The sequence below is a fragment of the Alexandromys fortis genome, unplaced genomic scaffold (genome assembly GCF_014885135.2).
Source record: "Alexandromys fortis isolate MF-2015 unplaced genomic scaffold, M_Fortis_MF-2015_v1.1 scaffold_1, whole genome shotgun sequence".
Taxonomy (NCBI): domain Eukaryota; kingdom Metazoa; phylum Chordata; class Mammalia; order Rodentia; family Cricetidae; genus Alexandromys; species Alexandromys fortis.
In genome coordinates, this window is record NW_026067927.1 from 21,782,603 (window position 1) to 21,803,618 (window position 21,016).

Here is a 21,016-nt window from a genome sequence, read left to right on the forward strand (position 1 = left end):
CCAGGGACTGTTTCTCCTGCTGGGAAGACAAATGTGAAGCCAGGGACCTCACTCCAGAGTGCCTTGTCATAATAGCTTGATTAGCTATCTAGAAATGGGACCACTCTGCAGAGAACACCATCCTAAATGGATAAGATGACACTGGGCAAGCTGGGCGGTGGTGGTGCACGCCTTTAATCCCAGCACTTGGGAGGCAGAGGCAGGCGGATCTCTGTGAGTTCGAGACCAGCCTGGTCTGCAGAGTTAGTTCCAGGACAGGCTCCAAAGCCACAGAGAAACCCTGTCTCAAAAAACAAAAAAAAAAAAAAACAAAAAAAAACAAACAAAAAAAAAAAGATGACACTGGGCAGGTTAGTGGAATGCTTGCCTCTCATGCAAGAAGCCCTGGCTTTGATCCCCAGAACTGTAGGGCTGGGGATGGTGGTTCAGCCTGGAATCACAACATTAGAGAGGTCAAGGCAGGGTGATTAAAGGTTCAACTTTGGCCACAAAGCAAGTTCAAGGCCAGTCTGGGTTGCCTGAGATTCTGCTTTTCCCTACCACCTCCACGGTAGCTCAACAACTCAGTGTTCTGCATTCCCAACAAGGAGGCCTTCTGGCAGGGTAACAGACTTGCCTATGTCCCAGGAGTTTGCCCTCAGAAACAGATTACTCCGCCCATCAGCCAATGTCCCCTTGAGCTTCACACTTACTTTATAAGGCTCTAAGGTGACTTTTCTCCTATATGTGAGGGCTGGAAGTTAAGCTTAGCGTACAGAGCTATATTTTACAAAGCGGCAGGTTGGCCTTCTCCTATCGACAGGCTCTGGAGCTGAGATTTATTACAGAATGGTAATCAGGCAAAAGAATAAATACACTGCATCTTTAATTCATTAATCACCTCGGAAAGCAAAATGAACTACGGTAAAGAAGACAATATGTTTTCCGATGGTGGGGGTAGGGGAAGAGGGAGTGGGTTACTCAATAAAATCTGTCGCTAAAAATCCATTTTGCGTGCACATGAGCGCCAGGATGCTTTTGACTCTGACTGAACTCCTCCGGGGATCTGGGCAGTTTGCAGAGGAAGTGGGCCAGGCAGGTATCTCTGGATGGTACTTGGCTGTCCCTGCTATGCTTTGTTGGGTTCCTATTGGAACTCACATCATGACTCCCAGGCAGATAAGGCCAGGTTCAAACTCTGCCCCATCAGGTATAAAGGGGAAGCCTCAGGTAGCAATTCATCCTCAATTATTGCCTCTGCTTGCATGGCTGTGTGGCTGGTTTGTCTTCTCAATATTTTGTTTTTATCAAATCCCAGGAAAAGTCAAGGGAGATGGCTCCATTGGGAGAGTGCTTAAGCGTGAGAACCCAAGTTCAGTTCCCAGAACCATGTAAAAAGGCCGGGCTGGCAGAACCATCTACAACCTCAAGGATAGGAAAGCAGGGACAGATAGGTCAGTGCATCCCAGGCCAGTGATAGACTGTATCCCCCACTCAAATAAGAGGGGGTAAATATGCTTGTCACCAACCTAAAGACCTGAGTCCCTTCCCTGGAACCCAAAAGGTGGACCCTACCGGAGAGAATTAACTCCTATCCTCTGATGACCACAGGTGCACTGTGGCACATGCTCACTTGGGCACACATGCGTGTACACATACAATTTGATATATGGAAACAATGTTTCTTTTAAAGGTGGGTTGTTCCTGAGAAAAGACACTTGATGCCGTTCCCTGGTCTCTGAACACATGTACCTATAGTTACACATATATGTGCACCTGCATACACACAAGCATTTATGTACACATATGCACATCACATACACACACACACACACAATTTACATGGAAGCTCTCCTGTATTTAGGTCGCAAACGTATCATCAAAATTGAGATGCCAGGTTTTATTCTCCCTGACTGCCTGATTTATCCATCTGATGGCCATCTTGAGTTTGGCACGTAGAGATGACCCGGTGGCTGCTATTGCTTCTCAATCCCAGACACCTGGGAAGCTGCTCTTCTGCCTGTTTGACACCCCGACAGGGAGAGCAGCAGTGAGCCAGCATCTCAGCCTCTGCACACGGTCTTCAGGGCCCGGGTCTGGACGAAGAGACGCAGGAAAGCAGCAGCATCACACTTGGCTTAGGTTTCCTCCCTTCATCCTTACAACCCCCCTGCAGAGGACGGCCCTGGAGCTGACTCGAGAGAACCAGTCACATCCCTGAACGCTTGTTTTGGAAGTGAAGAGCTCCCATTTTCCATTGAGCAGACCCTCAGAACTTTTCCCACAAAGTAAATGCTCCTCATTCTTACTGACATCCAGAAGCTGAGTTTTGGTTATTGCAACTGTATGTTTACTCACACGTACACTGTCCATGGACTTTCCGCTGCATTTTTCTACCGTAGCATGATTGGCATTTGGGGCTGGCCAACGGCTTGAGGTGCTAACCTGGGTATTGTAGAATGAGGATATCTCCCACTGGAGGACCAAAGCATACTCCCTGCCAATCATGACAATCTAAGCTATCTCCAGAGGCTGCTGGGTGCTCCTCACAGAACAGTGCCGTCCCCAGTTGAACCCCATTGTCTCAAAAAAAAAAAATAATAATAGTAACTGTTGAGGCCATGTGGGTGCTAACTCCAGACTTGAGAATGGGAATGACACCTGAGTCCTGGGTTAAACTGCTTTTAAGTGTCTCTTCAGATATCTTGAAAATGTAGGCCTCCAAAGCTCAAACCTGATTCCTCCTCTGGCACCACCCGTACATTCTTGAGGTCTGGGGAATTGGCCCAGGCACTTAAATGTTTAGCTTGCAAACACAAGGGTCAGAGTTCGATTCTGAGGAGCTACATGAGAAAGAAAGAAAAAAAAAGCAGTGCCTGTGATGAACAGACTCCCAACCCCAATGCTGGAGAGGTAGGGACAGGTGGATCCTTGGGCTCACCACACTGCTAGTCTAGCTTGCTATCCTACTTGATGAGTTACAGGTCAATGAGACTCTTACTCAAAAAGAAAGGTGTAGTTTCTGAGGAAATCCTATCTCCTCTCACCTTTATACACAGGTACACACATGTGCATGTATGTATATATACACACCTGTACCCACTACACACACACACACACCTCACATGTGAGCACAAGAAATATGCACATTCTCAAGTCTCATTCCCCAGCTACCTAATTCACACACTCTGGGTAGAGCCAAGCAGCACCCAGGTGATGCAGGAAACAGATGCCGAGAAGCACCTCACTGTGACCTGTTTCCAAGCCTTGGCTGTGCATTAGAACCACCGAGGAAGTATGTCAAAAACCATTGCATCTGGGTACCACCCTGTGTTCTCTTTTAATTGCTCTAGGCCTGGGGAGGGATTTTGCAAACTTTTCTATGACTCCTATGGTGCCATGGTTGTCAGGAAAGCCCTGGTCAAATCCAACATGTTCAAAGAAAACAACCAATGTTTGTCTCATGACCCATCAGTTCTGATCCTGGGCAGTTGTACATGGGACATCACCTTATAGCCAATAGTCAGGCCCACACAGGACATCACTGTATAGCCAATGCTCAGACACACACAAGATATCACCGTATAGCCGATGCTCAGACCCTCTAACCACTTCCTCTCAGGATTCTCTCCCAATGATGTGTCTACATTTCTACTGTTCTAGGAAGTTCCTAGTTGTCAACTTGTCCCACTTGGGAAGAGAGAACCTCGATTAAAGAATTGCCTCCATCTGATTGGCCTGTGGGAACATCAGTGGGGGCATTTCCTTGAATGTGGACAGTGCCATCCTTAGGCAGATGGGCCTGGGCAGAGTAAGAAATGTAGCTGAATACAAGCTTCAGAGGAAGCCCACGAGCATTGTTCCTCTGTGGTCTCTACCTCTGCATTCCTGTCTTGAGTTCCTGACTTTCCCGGTAATGAGCTATAACTCGCAAGTTCAAATAAAGTGTTTCTTCCTTAAACTGCTTAGGTCATGGTGTTTATACAATGGAAGAAAGCAGTCTAGAACACTCTAGTGAGTTTCTGTGCTGGCTCAGGAGGCTAAGGTGACCACTGAGCTAGGTACCGAGGCTATGTACTGTGTCAAACACATCTGGATAGTAAAGGAGTGGCTGGCTTTGGGGAACAGAGAAACCAACTTTTATGATGATGGTAGCACATTTCAGAGATTTTACTAATCCATTCCCTCTTCCCAGCCTTGGCCCTTCCTCCTTGGCCCTTTTCTTTTCCTGTTCCTTTTTGGTTCTTGGCAAGCCTTAGCATGTTCCATGGTCTGAACATCTGCTCAAAACTTTCCCCTCTCCAGAGGTTTTTCTTTGACATCCCCAGTCCATGAAGACTTTTTTTTTCTTCTCTTCTATGTCTCTTCAGAGCAAGAATATCAATAATCACACATTTGCTGTTTGCCCGCTGAGCAGTTTTTTCCCCATGGCCTCCTTACGGAGAGGTGTGCTGTCCACACTGTAAAAACTGACCCTCTGCGTATGTAGAGGCATGGAAGGAATTCTTCCTTTTAGAGCTATGTTGTCCTCTCTTGCAAATATCCCCATGACCAGTTTCATGCCATCTATGTAAGTTCCGGAATACGGGACTGAGAAAACACGCATGCAGTTTGCTCTCCCAAGGCCATGGATACAGACGCAAGCATAATCCAGGGAGTTAATCTGGCAAACATTTACTGCAAATTTGTTCTGCATAAGGCTAAACATGGTATCACAGTCCAGCATGCTATAAACCGGAAAGTTTTCTTTCAGGGTGATAGGTTAAAGGTGAAGAACCAGATATGGGAAGGTAAGAAAGGAAGGCAGCGGCATCTGCAAAATAGACAACTGGGTCCCCTTGAATCCCGAGGAAAATCAGTGTGTGTTTGCTTTGAGCCAAAGGAGACAAGGTTGCCATTGGTCAGTTCTGCTGAGTGACAGAGCAGCCAGCTGGCATGGGCACTTCCTAAATGCCATCTCAGCTGGGTCATTTCACTTGCAGATATCCCACAGGGCTCTTTGTGACCCCCCCTCTCCCTATTTGAAAGACTAGAAGATGAGAGACGTGGAGAATGGTAGAAACTTGGCCAAAGTCACAAGACTAGGAAGGCCTGACCTTTGTATCTGCATCCTTGGTTCTCCGTTTAGGAGAGCCCGAGTATCTCCAGCAGGAAAATGAAGGGCTTATTTTTCACATCAGAGGCTGGCTGAGCTAAGAATGCCCTGGAGAGAATAATTCCCCAAAGATGACCTCAGTGGTCCAGAGGGAGCCCAGACCTGCACAGGGACTGTGGATGACTGAGAGGGAGGAAGGCCAGCATCCTGGAGGGCCAGCTAGCAGCTCCCATCTCTCTTTTATATGGTGATCTCACATAAACTCTCATTTTACAAACGATTCCTCTGCTGAAACCAAACAAAATAAAAATGAGTTTGAAAACCTCTGGGCCATGCCAAATCCTTAAATTTATGGAGTCGGTAACTGAAGCCTGGGGAGCTGCTAGCGGTCATTTCGACCACTCCATATTTCTCTTCTAATTCGCTGGAGTGTTCGGGTACTACCAGACTAAAATAACTTGGAGGGATTTCTCAAAAAGAAATGCAGTAGAGCCCGGTTGCATCCACCCCGTGAGGGAAACAGCTAAGACAAGTTTGAAGTATGCTAAGGAACACAATCCTCTGGCTCCCCTCCCCTCCGTGTCCTCCACTGCTGCCTGTGAACTGGGCACTGGGCACTGTGCACTTGTCTCAGCTGTTACTCACATCTTAATGGACGCTGGGAATGTGCCTACCCCACGTTGTTCTTGTCTACGATTTTTTTGTAGGCAGTCTCCCCTCCATTCAGAGGTTTCCACTAAAGGCAAGAAGGTCAAATAATCATGGCTGCCAACCCTTCTTTTTGCTCACCACCTTCCCCTCCGTTCTCTCTTTTCTCCACCTAGGGGAAGACTAAGACTGCATTGCTATATTTTAAGACATAACTCACAAATTAAAAACTGAAAGAAGAAACACATTTTTCTATCAATGGCTTAAGGGGATTCCATCTCTAAGCTGCAGTTAAAGCTTTCTTAGTCTTTTCTACATTTGTAGCATTTTGGAGCAATTTGCTAGAGTCAAAGAAAGCAGTGAAATTCCCACAACTGACTTCAAAGCCCCCAAATCCTGTATCAGTGGAGGGGAGGCTGGTAGCAACCCCAGAGGGGATGGTATTCAAAGAGAAGCGTGTAAGAACGTGCCAGGCATTTTTGCCCAAGCATCAGCGATTGAGGTTAATGGCAGACACGTGACCAAATCCCCACATAGTTCTTTGAAGTAACATCCCTCCTGTTCTTCTCCTCAATACTGTATACCGTGACAAGGCAGACAGTACAGAAAAGAGCGACAGAGCACTGGCCCTGAGCGCACAAGGGCTCCTTTACCTGGTGAAAAGGTGTGGAGCAAAGTCAGCAGACAAGAAGGTGGGCTGCCTAGATGGGTTGCCACTTGGGAATGAGTTCTAGGTGAAAACAGAGAGGAGGGATGCTCGCAATAGTCCAGGTCTCCTGCCACCTTCCTTCCTTCCTTCCTTCCTTCCTTCCTTCCTTCCTTCCTTCCTTCCTTCCTCCCTCCCTCCCTCCCTCCCTCCCTCCCTCCCTCCCTCCCTCCCTCCCTTCCTTCCTTCCTTCCTTCCTTCCTTCCTTTTTTCCTTCCTCTCTCCTGCTTTGTAGTCGTTCACCACATTTATTTCCTGGCTGACCTGCCAATTCCTTCTTGAGCGCAGCACTGCCTCCTTCTCCTGGACTGCGCTGGAGACAATGATTCCTTCCTCATAGGTCCTCTGCAGGTCCACACACACATGCCCAAGCCCTTTGCTTGTTCTAGATGAATCTCCAACAGTACGTCCGTTTTCCGGTACAGAAACAGCACCCTCTGTTTGTCTAATTCAATACTAAAAATACTTGAAATGTACATTTCTGATGGCCACACAGTCGAAATAAAAAGTTCTTTGTCAATAGATCGCTAAAAGAAATCACCTGCTGGGGGGGCGCTGGGTTGGTAATGTGTTTGCCTTGCAAAGACAACAACAACAACAAGAACAACAGGTGTAGTGGCACACACTGTGATGTCAGTGCTAAAGAGGCAGAGACCAGGCTAACTAGCTAAATTAAATTCATAAATACAAATAAAGGACATTCAGTGTGTTGTCCAGGTAAGAAAACTTTCTCCACAAAACACACAGGCAGTTGCCAGGTCAGGGGACTTTTGAAAAGTTAGAAGAGGGTTAGGATGCTCTCTAGGTTTTAGCAGATTGCAAAGATGCCATCTTGGACTTTCCGCAAACATCTAAGGGCTGATATCACACATCTGTGTGCTTGTTTGGTTAGCCAATGGCTTATTCAGGGAGATCTGTGCTTTGCTCGAAGAGCTCTGAGCTGTGGTCCGTGTGTGCCCGATGCACCATTGCATAGGGTTGTGTCGAACACAAGAATGTGTAAGGTATGGACTTCCCTCTCACGTGATCTCCGCATCCAAGAGTAGGGGAGATTTTTACAGGCCCATCTTCTTACAAGGTAGAGCAATGAGTATCTTCAACATAGCTCTCTCTCTCTCTCTCTCTCTCTCTCTCTCTCTCTCTCTCTCTCTCTCTGTGTGTGCATGTGTGTGTGCAAGCACAAGCACACGTGTGTATCTGTCCTCAATAGAGAATTAAGGAGCCTGGCAGCATGTGGTCAAACATTTTGGTTAATCCAAGTCCATTCTCCTTGGACTTGCTTGCACAGTGGTCCCCACTAGACACTTAAGTGCCTCTTAAAATGATGACAGACACGATAGGTGTCACTGGTGTCTGCAAAAGCTGGTACAAATAAGTTGAGAATGCATCTTTATTTTTAATTTAATCAGTGAATAAGAATTTTCTCTTCTGCGCAGATCATTTTGTAAAAGCATTTCCGTGTAAAAAGTTTACCATTCCACTGGTTCAAATCCTCTATCTTCAATTCACTGCAAAATTTGTGAACTGCTAGGTGCCTAGCTGATTGCATAACCTTCCTTGGCTCCTAGGTCAATCACATCCCCTCATCCTTCCTTCTTTTCATTCTTTCCTTCCTTTTCTTTCTTCATTTCTTTTTAAAGAAAATTTGGTGACATGTGATCCCAAAAGTCAGTCAGGGGAATGGGACCCACCTACATCCTGGAGCTATGCTCTGGCCAAGTCAGGTTTAAATTGGAGGCTTCCAGCCCTAGTCTGCTTTCCCCGAGGGACCTTATCTGACTGCATTGGCCTTGCTCATCATGAATAGAGTTGATGTTTCTAAAGGCCTGAGGAGGCCAGATGGAGTGGGGAACACAAAGCGATTGTTCTGCCTTCCTCATCTGAAACTGGACCTGGGAGATGCTGACTCGTCAGAAGGACAAGAATGTGGGAGCTTTGCCAGGGGCTGCTGGGCTCTCTGCATTTTCTATAGATGCTGGTGCCCCCTGCATTCTTCTCCAGGACTCCTCATTCCCCTTTCCATACTAGAATGCCTTGGAATTGTTTAGAGAAAAAAAAAAAAAAAAACCACTGGTGCCTGAGCTCACACCCACTCCTAGAGGTTCTGATTTAATTGACGTGTGAGGTGGGACATTAATGTTTCGAAAGCCCCACTCCCTTCTAGGAACATCCGGGACTGACACTCCGTCTTCTAGATTCAGAGACCTGCTTGTGCCCAAGCCCTTTCACCCATGCCTCCAAAGCCGGTGTACATGTACTGAGTACTAATTTTAATCTCTCATACTGGGACCTGAACACTGTGTTAACCTCATCTAATCTGTATCTCAAAAAAATCTGATTAAGTAAGAAGCTGGCCCTAAAGACCCTCTTTTAGCTACTGCTCATCCAGCGTTAGATGAGCCAATCAGTTCTCTTCTTGAATCGGGGAGCTGATAGTGTCCAGCTAAGCTCTGATGGGGCCTTTAGAACAAAGGACATAGTTGGGGTGAGCTTGAGGGTGAAGGTGGGATCCATATGTTCCCCAAGGCAGACGCACTAAGAAGAGGGTCAGAGGAGAGTGAACCTTCACGCCCAGTTCTCACCCAAGCCATCTTGTATTCACGTTGCAGGAGATATCTCCATCTTTTAAATAAAGGAACCCTAAACTGAAGGCAGCTTTCACAGCCACGGACTTTCTGGCCAGAACCCTAGGAAATTATGTATTCCATGCAGAAGCCTGGAGTCCCTTGGATGGCTCCTCGAGTCACAAAAGGCTAAGCCAAGTTAAACAAGGCCTCTGGGTGTGCTAAACAAGCAAAGGATCCCAAACTGAACTCCCGAGATCTCGTGGGGAGCCCAGGAAGGTGGGGCAACTCCTGGAACTCATTATTGAACGACCCTATCGGATTTACCCCCACATCATAGTTTCCCCTCCTGGAGTATACACTGCAGACGGGATCATATACAATTGTTCTGGGCTGATGAGCAAAATGAACACACGGAATGCAAATGAATCACTGAGGACAAGGTTTTCACCAGGGAAAATTAATAAAAGGGCTCTTTAGTGCTCAATGAAAGAAATGTCAGGACTTTAATACTTTAGGCAATCATCATTTCTTTTTCCAAAATTGCCCCAGCACAATGCTATTTACAGGAAATGGTTGTTTAAAAATCAGGGTCCATGTTCGCACAAGTTTGGAAAATACTGCATGCCATCTGTGTTAGTATAATATGTATACGGGGCATACATATTAGCATATAAAAGCTCGGAGATGGATGACAGCAATATTAAATGTTTAACACACAATTTTCCTAAATTATTTGAGCAGAGAGATCCCCAAAGCGCAATGATTTTATATTTTTAGGGGTGATGGGGTTTTTAATAAAAGGATAGCCATAAGCTATTGTTCTACACCAACCTCCGTTTTCTGATTTTGAAATTGTTTATTTTAAAGCAAAGGGGGGTTGGGGGGGCAGTTCGATACTGTAATCACAAAGTCATTCTGATGTAAACCAAGGCTTGTTAAGTGTCAAGGTCAGAATTTCATCCCGTGTAACATTGTCCAAGCTGAACATGGTGGGGGTGTTTACCCAGTGCAGGTGTTTTACATACATTAACATATTTAATCCAAGCGCTTTACATATATTACCATATTTAATCCTTTATGCTCCTCTTTGAGGGACAATTCCTATCTTCAAGATGTGGAAATTGTATTCTTTCCAGTACCAGTGCCGATTTCTCTGACAACTTGTATTCAACAGGGCTTTCGTTGGCGTGCTTAACCAACACGGATTTATCTTCAGTGCCCAGCAGGGTCCTGAGTGACTCCTTACACATTATAGAATTTTAAGGAGATGTGTCATCAATTACGTCCCAATTTCAATTGAATGTCATCAATTTCAAACCGCGGCTGGAATGGTGAGCATTATTTTTTGAGCGGAAAGGCCTTTTCTATTATTTCCTAAAATCAAGATACAGAATCATTTGTTTGGAAACCAACAAGGGTCCTTGGGGGCCAAGGCCATGAGAAGTCACGGCTCTGGACCTCCAGATACTAATCATGTTATGTGTCCTTTCCTCTGAGCCACACTCCATCCTGCTCAGGAAAAGAGGCCACGGAGAGGATGCTTGGGTTCTTACAGTACAAACTGAGGCTTAAAGGCTGGAGTGTGTGACCCAGGAAGGTTGGGGACAGACTAACTGGGGAGGAAGTGGCATGGTAAACACCTAAGCAAGATAGTACTAACTGGTCGCCTGGCCCCTACATTGCTTTGTGCCCAGTCCCCTCCACTTCTTTATAGGGGACGCAAGTTTCTGCTGCTGGACTTGTTTAAAGGGCTGAAGACGACATCGGTTCTGTCTCCTGGGAGACCGCTGTTCCCCAGCAGCTTCTCCTCACATCCTTCAAGTCTGTTGGTGGCTGGGTGGGATGTTTGAGTGCACGGATGTTTATTCTAACTCCGACAAACAGGTGTGGCCTTCCATGTGGCCCTAACACATGTTCAATGTCACTGGTTCTTGAAGGATGCATTTTTAAAATTTTTTCTCATAATCTCTGTAGCTAAAGCAGTTCAAAGCGAAATGTCTTAAGTTAAATCACACAGTGTCTGCTTAAGAAAATAAGGTCCTACGTATCATGACGGTCCATCTCCACGCATGCCTGCCGGGGTACTCATGGAGGGCCCCTTCTGTGTATTTTCTTCTTCTTTGAAAGGGAGAGCTCCAGAGAACCCCCTGCTCAGGTGCTTCAGGCTCCAAGATGCTCGTCACATGCACTGACATCCTGGGTGCAAGTGTGTCCAAAGGTACCTTGGTAAAAAATAGTTTCCAATCTCAGAAAACAAAACCTTGCTTGTGTGCACGCAACAAGGGGGCGAATAAGCAGACTGTCTTCTCTGAAAACAAGAAAAGATGAGTGAATGAAGTCATCCGGCATTAATGTCACATGATTGTTTCCCTAACAACCAGAACTCTCATCCCATCTGGCATTCAGCCTTGCACCGTGAACCTACGATGCGTTGTGTTTAGCGTTCTGGTCATTTACAGAAATGTGTTGATTTGTACTTTATTTTATTGCAATAGTTTTGGGGTATCTTTGTTGAGGCTTGTGCTGCACCAAGCTCTTCTTGGTGTTAATAAACCCTAAGATTAAATTACCCCGGACTTGAGTGGAACAACACCGACACCAGCTCACTTTCACTCTCACACCAGTTTCGTTCTCCAAATGTGCGTACAGATGCTAATTGTCCACTGTCTCGCTCCTAGATAGACTCCTATGCCTATTTATTTCTCCCATTAACAGCGTAATAATTAAATCTGGAAAGACAGACGGGGAAATATGTCATGAGAAAACTCCAGTCAGTAACACTTGCCTTTAACCCGACAAATCAGAGAGTTTAACATACAAAGCCTTTCAAAACATCTGCCTTTCCAGGTATAAACCCAGTGGGTCCCCCCCAAAACAGATGAATACTTGTTTTTGGTTTGATGTTAATCACGCCTTTTTCTTCTCCTTTAAAAAATTAATTAAAAACACCAGATCGAATAAATATTTCAGGAGAGCAGCAGTAAAATGGGCAAATCCCACGTGTTTGGAGTTTTAGTACTCTCTGAGTACAGGAATTTATTTGCGGGAAGCAGAAAATAGACAGCAAGCATAAAAACACAGCCGAGTCCCCCTAGTGAGATTATTTATCAAGCTAACAAGGGAGGGACCCTTCTACTCACAACAAGCCAGCGAGGAAAAGACACGGCTTTATATTTTACCTTTGGGTTAGTAGACCAGTAAAAATGCCAGCCGACAAGCACTTCACATAAACATTTCTCTCTAAATGAGCTTCCTTGTTAGGGAGAAGGGGGAAAACAAGGCTTCCAAGCTTAGGCGTGCTATAGCTTCTGGACAGAAAAATTCTAGCTACGTACTCTGACTCTTTGATGCACAACTGCCATAATTGAAACGAAATATAATAAAGTAATCCGAATGACAAGTGGCATTTTAGACCACCAATTATAATGTCATTAATTTCAATGTACTTATGTTCTAGTCACGATAGCCTCATGGGTGAAAGTATAGAAGCCGCCTAGCTCTATGAAGATACTTTTTGAGGACCAGCTTTAACAGGCTCCGAAACAGACCATACACATATATATTCTGCGTACATGAATCTGGTTTCGCAGCCACGGTGCAAGCCTTCTCGCCAGACACTATTTTTCAAATGTTTATTTCATGAGCAAAACCCCAAAGTCAGTTTTGCACAGTTTAATTTAACGATATCAAACTTTGATTATCAACGGCAAGAATCTCTGTTGCAGCTTGTGGCAGGAAAAAAAAAAAAGTGGGGTGGGAATAAAAAGAGGGGGTGGTGGAGATAAAACGAAAGAAGAGGTGAGGAGAGAAGCCAGGGAAAGTACACTATGACCTGATCCCAGTTAAATTTTAAAGAAACAGTAAAAGTTGCCTTCCCAGAATGGTTGTCCTGTCAACCACTCTGCAGGGAATGCCTGATGAATTGACAGGGAGCTCTCACGGCCTGGCCTCTTCTCCTTCCAAAAGTGAGGCTCTCACCCATTATCTGTGGGAATGGTGGCAAGATGCCTGTTTTTGTTTTATTGTGGAAGAAAATGGTCTTGGTGAAGATAGGTCTGATACTATAAAATGCTGGCTGAGCAGAGAGGCTGGAGAGATGGCTTGGTGTTTAGGAGCACGTACCGCTCTTCCAGGGGACCTGAGTTGGGTTCCAATGTAAGTCAGAGGATTCATCACCACCTGTAATTCCAGTTCTGGGGGATCTGGCTGACGGCCCGTTCTGCCCTCTTTAGGTACCAGCACCCCCATGCACAAATCCAAACGTGTACACACACAGAGAACAACAACAACAAAAATAAGATGGAGCTTAACAAATTAAATAAAACGTTAAGCAGAGACAGGCACAACCTCCTTGCAGGAATGGCACCCCGACCCTGCCTTCTAGCCAGTGCTTCAGCAGGATGGTGGCAGCTGGTTTCAAATGAAAGGTAGACTCAAAGGAAATAGAGGAAACAGGCTCTTCCTTCCTTTCCCCTTCCCTGCAAGCAAATGGCACTGCAGGATTGTCTCTGAACCCTCCTCCTCTTGGGCAGGAGGCTGGGTGTCCTCTTCTTCCAGGACTAAGGCTGAAACTCCCGGGTCAAACCCTACAAGCCTGCTTTGGGAGCTGTGTGCATTCTTTTCCCACAGACCTGAAGGGACGGGTTGGGACTAGGCCACACTCCATTCCTGCGTGCCGTTTTTTGTGCTGTTCAACTAGGATCTCATAAGATGGTACCAAGCGAAGAGAAGAGCTAAGAAAAAAAAAAACACGTCACACTTCAAATGACTATCCTTGAAGACTAGAATGTTTGGAAAACGCTACATTTTCACTTATGACACGCAGTGCAGTCAGGCCTGGCTTTGAAACCATCAGGATGAACATTCTGGTGGGGCTCCACGGAGCCAGCAGGACGCTGAGCAGGCAGAGAGGCAGGGAGTCTGGGTAAAGAGCGAGCTGCTACAGAGCAGGTGATTTTCACGGAGAGGCTTTCTGTGGCCATCTGGAGAGAAGGGCAGCTGCGAGCCCTCAAGACTCAGGCAGGGTAGCACACTCAGCTCCTCACTCACTGCACAGGAACCCAGTGTCCCTCTTCTCCCCTATCCACTCCAGGAGTGCAAACTCAACTGCAGGGCAAAATCTCCAAAAGCACCAGAGAAAATTGGTGACAGCCCATGCATTTTTTTTTTTAAATTCTACTAGGTAAGGACAAGAAGCTGTTAAAGATTTAAAGGAAGAAACTGCAGGAGGAGGAGGTAGAGGAGCAGGAGGAGAACAAGGCATTAAGAAAATAATAAGAAAACAGCCTGTGGGCATCAGACAGAGCTTGAGCTAGCCACAGGAGCATCGGAGAGAAAGCAGCTCTTAGCTCACAGAGGTCAGCATTGGGACAGGAGGTTCTGGTCTCTCTGCTTCCCTCCAGGAGCAGAACAGAGAAGGTCTGAACCTGTGGCCAGCGGGCGCTTCCTCTCATTTAGTGCAGCGTGAGATCCCAGCATTGTGAAACCTACAGGTTATGCCTTGAGATTTTTTTTTTTAAAAGGAACCTATGGTTTTCCATTGCAGGGTGTGCGAAAGAGTGGAGTAGGAGGAGGGAGAGGAAGAGGAGAAAACTGTAAGGGGAAACGAGGAAGGGGAGGGGAACAGGAGACACGGGAGGAACAGGAGGCAGAGAAATAACAAAGGTAAACAGAAAATTCTGTTCTTCTGTTCTGTTCTGATGTTCAGGACAGTTGGTAACCCCACAGCAGCTCTTGTCCCTTCTTTTCATGTACGTCAGGCACGGACCTCATTTTAAAATATAAACAAGCCAGAGGCCCACCACAGCGGTATAGACGCCAGTCCTTTAATTAACTACCGTCAGTAACAAAAGGTCTCTATTTTGATTAAGGGTACAGAGGGAGAGTCAACCCTGGTGCCTAAGAATTCCTTTAAAAATAATTACAGCCCCCCCCCCCCCAACTCAATTCTGCTGCTGGGAAGTAGGCAGGACCCAGGGAAGAAAAGAAACTTTGTGTGTGGAACCCAATTTAAGGGAAGACGACCCCAGGGTCAATTTCTCGGAGCACTCGCGATCAATTCAATTCTCACCTCTACTGCCTACCTGCTAGCAAAGGAACTTACTGTGCTTTTCGGTAGACAGGAAAGACAAGCAGAGACCTTCAGCAGCTGCAAGTGAATAACCGCGTTAGATGATGCTTGCTGAGCAAAAGGAGGAAAACAAAACCCTACCGGCAAGATCTCCCTTCCTTTAGCTTTCTCGTTTGTCTTTTTTGATCCCCGATGCGACCACTACAGGATGCATCCTTGCGCCGTTAATGAGGTATTAACATCTACCAGGGCTTACTTACACCTGCTGCCCCGTAACACTCAGCTGACAATATCTGTAAATCCCACCACTGGTTTGATTTTCCCACGGAACCCTGACACCACACTCCTCTCTCTTCCTGGATGATATTAGTTCCATCCAAAAGGGCATGGTGCTAATTAATGGCTTTACTTTCTTCCCAGTAGATGCCTAGGGAGAGAGAGGCACACCTTGTCCTGATGTTTTCCAAATATTTCCAGTGGCAACAGAAAGCAAGCAAACAAAACTCCCTAACCCCAGCGTTTATCTCATTTATGGCTGCTAATTTCACTAGGTGTCAGGAACAGAACCAGAAATGCCGACACAAATCCTGATAGTCCTTTTCAGGGTGAGGAAATGACTGACTGAGTCAGTAGGAGGGGAGGGGATTTAAATGTCCCTGTGGAAGCCCAGCTCTAAGTCTGAGATTTGACAGGTGACTGACCACGGGCCTTTGCGATGAAACTTCTTTATTGAAAGAACCATTTTTTTGTTTGAAGCCATGAGGGCGACAGGGTTTGTAAAGTTTCCTCCACCCATGTCCCTCTACTAAATGCAAAATGTTTCTTTCTTTAGGCGTGAACTTAAATAGTATCTCAAGGTTAGGGGAAAGACCAAGACATTTAGATGGCGTGGTTAGGCTAGGCATTGATTAAATCGGTGTGCTGGTTGGGGAGGAGCTTAGTCTAAATAAACTGACAGCCACAACAGAAAACAATTAGGGTGAGCCGGGATGGTGAAACACTTCAAACAAAATCTTTTCCCTAATTGTCTCAGTGCCAAAGAATATAAAAATTGAATAAGCTTGAAAATCACTCCTGGGGGATTTACCAGAATGGTCCCACCACCAGTGCTCAAGTGAGACAGAATATCATCTTCCTTAGAGGATTTACTCTAGAGACATACTGTCTAAATGCTCCAATCAGCATTACCAGAGGACATGGTCAAGACGAGATCTTTCCAGAGGTGCCCATCAGAACTCACAGTCTTGGGGGCGTTCCTTTCTGTGGAAATACAGATTTATCCTTTCTGACCACATATTCTCATAGCTGCTGTGGGGGACACTGGGTGTGCTGTCTTTACGTCGTTACGAAGCCGGCGTCCATATTGTGCTACGGCACCCAATGCTTGTTGGGAATAGTGAACTTAGGTTTGCATTTTATCTGCCGAGGCGTATAGGTAAACACCGAGAGACAGGTGAGGAGGGACAAGACTTTGAAGACTTTGTCTCCGTCTTGTGGCTGCATGTTACTCTGTTCCTAAAATAGGGGGTGGCCTTCCTTACATTTGACTACTTCTCATGGGAACAGGGAAGGCTAGAGAAAATCCTGCCCATGCTGTGAAGACTGGGGGTGAGGTGGAGCTTAAAATATGAGAACAAGGTGTGTTTCTGTTCATTTCATCTGTAGGGGATGAGACAGTCATCACCAGCCTCCCCCTTATGTGTGTGTGTCTCATCTCTCATGCCCTGGGCAGCCCCATACGACTTGACTGCATCCACATGAGTCTAAACCAATACCAGGAACATCTGAAATGGTCAGAACAAACCCAAGAGCTGGTTATGACCTGATGCAACCTTCCAAGTCCCGGATCAGTACTGTAAGAACCAGGAACAAGGTTAGGATTGCTCTCTAATTTGCTTCAAATCCCAGGGAGTTAGATCATGACTTAGTACACTCCAATCCAGGAGACAGCTTCAAAGGCTGGCTCTAGAGCCACCCTGGGCCATAGAGTCCGGCCATAGCATCACTCGTTTCCATGGCAACTGTCACACCTTAGCCAGGGAGACTGTGGAACAAGTCAGTCAGGAAGCAAGACTGGATAGAAGGCAGACCAGCCATGCTCAGGCATTTAGGCTTGCATGTTAGGAGAGCTTCCTTGAGAAGGAAGGTCTGTATGCATGTAGACTGGTTAGCAGATTTGGGTCTGTGACATATAATAGCAAATGTTAGTCAAGGTGAAGGAAGTCTGCCAAAGCAGAGGATTTAATCTTCTTGTAATACCACTGGTGAATATTTTAAAGTTGTGTGTGAGTGTGTGTCAGTCAGTCTGTCTATCCGTCTGTCGGCATCTGTTGGGTGCCCCTTGGAGGCCAGAGGGAGTGTCAGACGTCTTGGAGCTGAAGTTACAGGTGGCTGGGAAGCACCCGATATGAGTGCTAGGATCTGAACAGGGGGTCTTCTTCAAAAGCAGCAGAAGCTCTTGCCAATTGAGCCGTCTCTCTAGCCCTTGGATGAGCATTTTGTGATAGGGACATGAATCATCATATAATCCAGACTGTATTTCTGACGATAAATAAAAACAGCTAGATACAGCTAGCTAGCTCCCTCCAGACTTGTGGTTCCATTTTCAAAACCTACCTTAACGTGAAAGGACCAGGCAGGAGCTGCCAAGCTGTGTCTGATGAAATTAGCAAGAGGCCGAAAGCCTATTGACTCGCCATATCCGCACTTCCCTGAGTGAAATCCTTTAGCCAAAGAGACTTTTTTAAAAAAAAAAAAAAATAAGCTGAGCACCTCTCCCCAGCGCTCCAGACCTTGTGCCTTCCCTATATCGGTGTAGAACACCTAAGGCCATAAGGAACTTGAAGGCAAATTTTCCTCCCCCAAGATTCCCCTCCTGACCAAATGCCTTTCTCTCCTTTGCTCCTGCCTGTCAATCATCTTCACAGCTGAAATTTGATTTCTCTCCCACTGGTAACCTCATATGAAATATTACTAGTGGGGTTAGGACCGCTGTGAAACCTGCTTTTAATGTTCATTAACTTTTTTTTTTTTTTTTTTTTTTTGCTCAAAAGGAGTGGTGAGGAGTGGTGTCGGTGTCACCAAACCTACCAGTAGGCCTGGATCCTTGTATTTAACAGGTGACTTTCAAATTAGAATTAAAAATACCCACACGAAAAAGGAATAAGCAGTACAACCGCATGCATGTACGGATGTATGAGCCACACCGCAGGAATACACCGAGTCCAAATCTAGATACAGAAATTCCTTAAAGAAACCTGTCATTTTTTTTTATAAGGTTAGCAGAGAAACCGTACTGTGTATTCACGGCACGGTTATTAAAGATGAGACTTTCCTCACGACAGCAAATGTCTGTAAATAATCAGACACTACTTTTAAATAGTGGAAGCGAGCTCCGTTGTTCCCCCCTCCCCCCCAATATTCTCGTTCGCTGCGTCCCTCAAGATCCTTCTCTTCGAGGAAGCACAATTTGACAGTGTGACCTTTACCCCTTTCAGTTTCGCTAGCTACCAGGAGGGGGAAAACACAAGTATTTCATGCAAATTTCTCGGCAAGCAAACTTTTTAATAATAATAATAGAAACCCTACTTTGTTTCGCTAGCTAAGGAGCAGTAAAAGGCCCACATAAAATCATGACACTATGCAAGGGTTGGTGTGAGAGCACTGCCCTGACTCTCCAAATGGAGAGGGTTCATAGTTAAGTTCATGCTGGGAGACTTAGAGTTGAAAACACATTTAAGCAGCTCCGCTTTATTTCCTCGAGTAGATGAAAAGCAGAACGTGGCCTTCCACGTGTCCCCTTCCCTCCCAGTCTGCCTCCAATGGCTGTGGGAGGCGGCTCCCCCGACATGTGGATTCAGAAGGAAAATACTCCAAACGTGAGAACAGATATCCTAAAGCCATTGTAAATGTGGAATGTTCACAAATCCAGGCAGAACAGATCGAGACACCGGGTGTCAGTTTTGTTCAAATTCATCCAGTGATCTGACATTCAGGGAGAAGGACTACCTGCTCCAGGGTGGGTAGAGAGGTTTGTGGTACCCACGTGAGGAGCTGAGATCTGTTCAGATTGGATTAGTTCTTCTGTACGAGGCAAGAGAAGAATGTAAAGAAATCAATACAGACCAGCATGCTGGTTCGCACCCAGATTAGCCTGCGTCATTCTTGCAGTCACAATTTATGCTGCATGTGAGACACTAATGCCAGAATGACTGGAAACGGGGACTCCTCGTGTCTGAGGAGCACAGCATCGCTGCTTGCTGTGGCTTCGGGTCGCTTACGCCCCCTCCCTCGCATGGCAAATCCATTCAAACAAGCACATGCATATGGAAGGTCCACGCGTACCTGTTTGACTCCAGGCAACTGCTTTGCTCACATCACAGATGTAGAAGAGTCCCTTGGGTACCTGATTCAGTAAATATATTAAAATAAACAAAGGGTGATTAATATCCAGGAAGAGTCTTGGAAGGACAGTACGTGCAAGGTAGCTTAACTATCTATGGCAAGGCAGAGATGGCTAAAAGAAGCCCAATTTCATCTAGTTGATCTTGCATGGTGGTCTCAGCCCCTCGAGCCAGAAATGGGGTCTGAGTGAAGGAAGCCTCCCCCTCGTGGTTATGGCCACTGAAAGTAGGACACCATCCTGTATCGGCTTTGAAACTGTTCTCAGTTCACAGGAAACCAGGCAGTTCTGGGTTCCTAGGAGGGGAATATGAACGATTTCTGGTGGGCTTTTCTTTGCCTCCTTCCATTGCCAAGGCCTTGGAGGAACCCTAGGTCCAGTTCTTCGGGCACTTACTGTGCCTGCTTGCCCAGACTCTGCCCTCTCCCCCATCCCCATGGTCGGTTTCACTAGCACTCTAGGCAACCATGACAAGTGTTCTCTTAACCCTCAGTAGCATGTAGATGCCATCCCTTTATTATTATTTTTTCCTGTTTAAATTAGTAACCAGGAGTACTCAGAAGGATCAAATGAAAATGAGAAAATGAGGTTGCTTTTTTTTTTAAAAAAGGACTTTTTATTTTACACTGAAATATAAAGCATAATGATTCAAAATGCTTACCTTTTCAAAAAAAAAAAAACCCACTCATTCTTATTAGCTATCCTAACGTGGGTGGCAAAATAGCGTTCATTTGGCGTACAGAGCCTAATATTTTCTAGACAGCAGCTTAATAACAAAACAGACTTGTCATTTCCTCCCCCGGATAGTCACACTGTACCAGTCCAGGCTGTCAAAATATATTTAAAATCTAATTTAAGATATTCCACGTGGTTTGGGGGAAATCTGTGTACAGTAACTGCCATCGAGTAGGTAGTAAGTAGTAAGCAAGGACGCTTCGTTATTTCCCTCCAATCTACCACACTTCTATCTGGACGGCTTTACAATGAAGGGGAACAAACAGACACCATTCCCATGCTGGCTCCCAGAGGCTGCGTACTCTTCACTTAAACGGTCGCTCTGCTCCGTGATTCTTATTTCCTGAATGTTCTTTATCTAACAAAGTGTTGGACTGCTTGGGAAAACAAATCCTAGCCCTGGTACCTGCCCAGACCGCCGGGAATTAATCACGTGTTCTCATTTGTGTTTCCCAATGAAACGCTTTAAAAACCGTAAGATCCACTTGTCTCGTCTCCATCCACTTGTCTTCTCCAAAACACGCATGTTTACAAGAAAAAAAGGAGTGAAAAAGACAGCAAGAAAATACGCTGAAATTGTTTCACAACCTGGAAGTGTGCCGTGAAGATAAACGGTTCCTTCCTGGAAGTTTAGATAGTTAATGACAAAACAAAAGAAAATAATTTAAAAAATTAAAATTTTCCATTTAGGACGAATTTCTCTTTTTAACAAAAAAAGTCTTGAGGGACAATAGACTCTTCCAGAGAGGCAAGTGAAATGGGAGGATACTGTAGCCTAGACCGTGGTGGACGGAAGAGCGGCGTCAACCGCTTG

General features: G+C 45.7%; 1 protein-coding gene across 3 annotated transcripts in view; it reads right to left on the bottom strand.

Annotated features, from left to right (window-relative positions):
• Positions 1-21,016, bottom strand: part of Maf (MAF bZIP transcription factor) — a 333,362-nt gene that overhangs the window by 300,130 nt on the left and 12,216 nt on the right. Inside the window, exons 2-3 of one of the 3 annotated variants that reach the window (XM_050143854.1) lie at positions 19,410-19,470; positions 11,157-11,303 (exon numbers count right to left, since the gene is read on the bottom strand). The exons of 1 other annotated variant lie outside the window; for it this stretch is intronic. In XM_050143854.1, coding sequence (XP_049999811.1) covers positions 19,437-19,470 — 34 coding nt within the window. In that variant the 3' untranslated portion in view covers positions 11,157-11,303; positions 19,410-19,436. Of the gene's footprint in view, positions 1-9,469; positions 11,304-19,409; positions 19,471-21,016 lie in introns of those variants that run through there. One more of the 3 variants, XM_050143853.1, reaches the window with a different exon arrangement.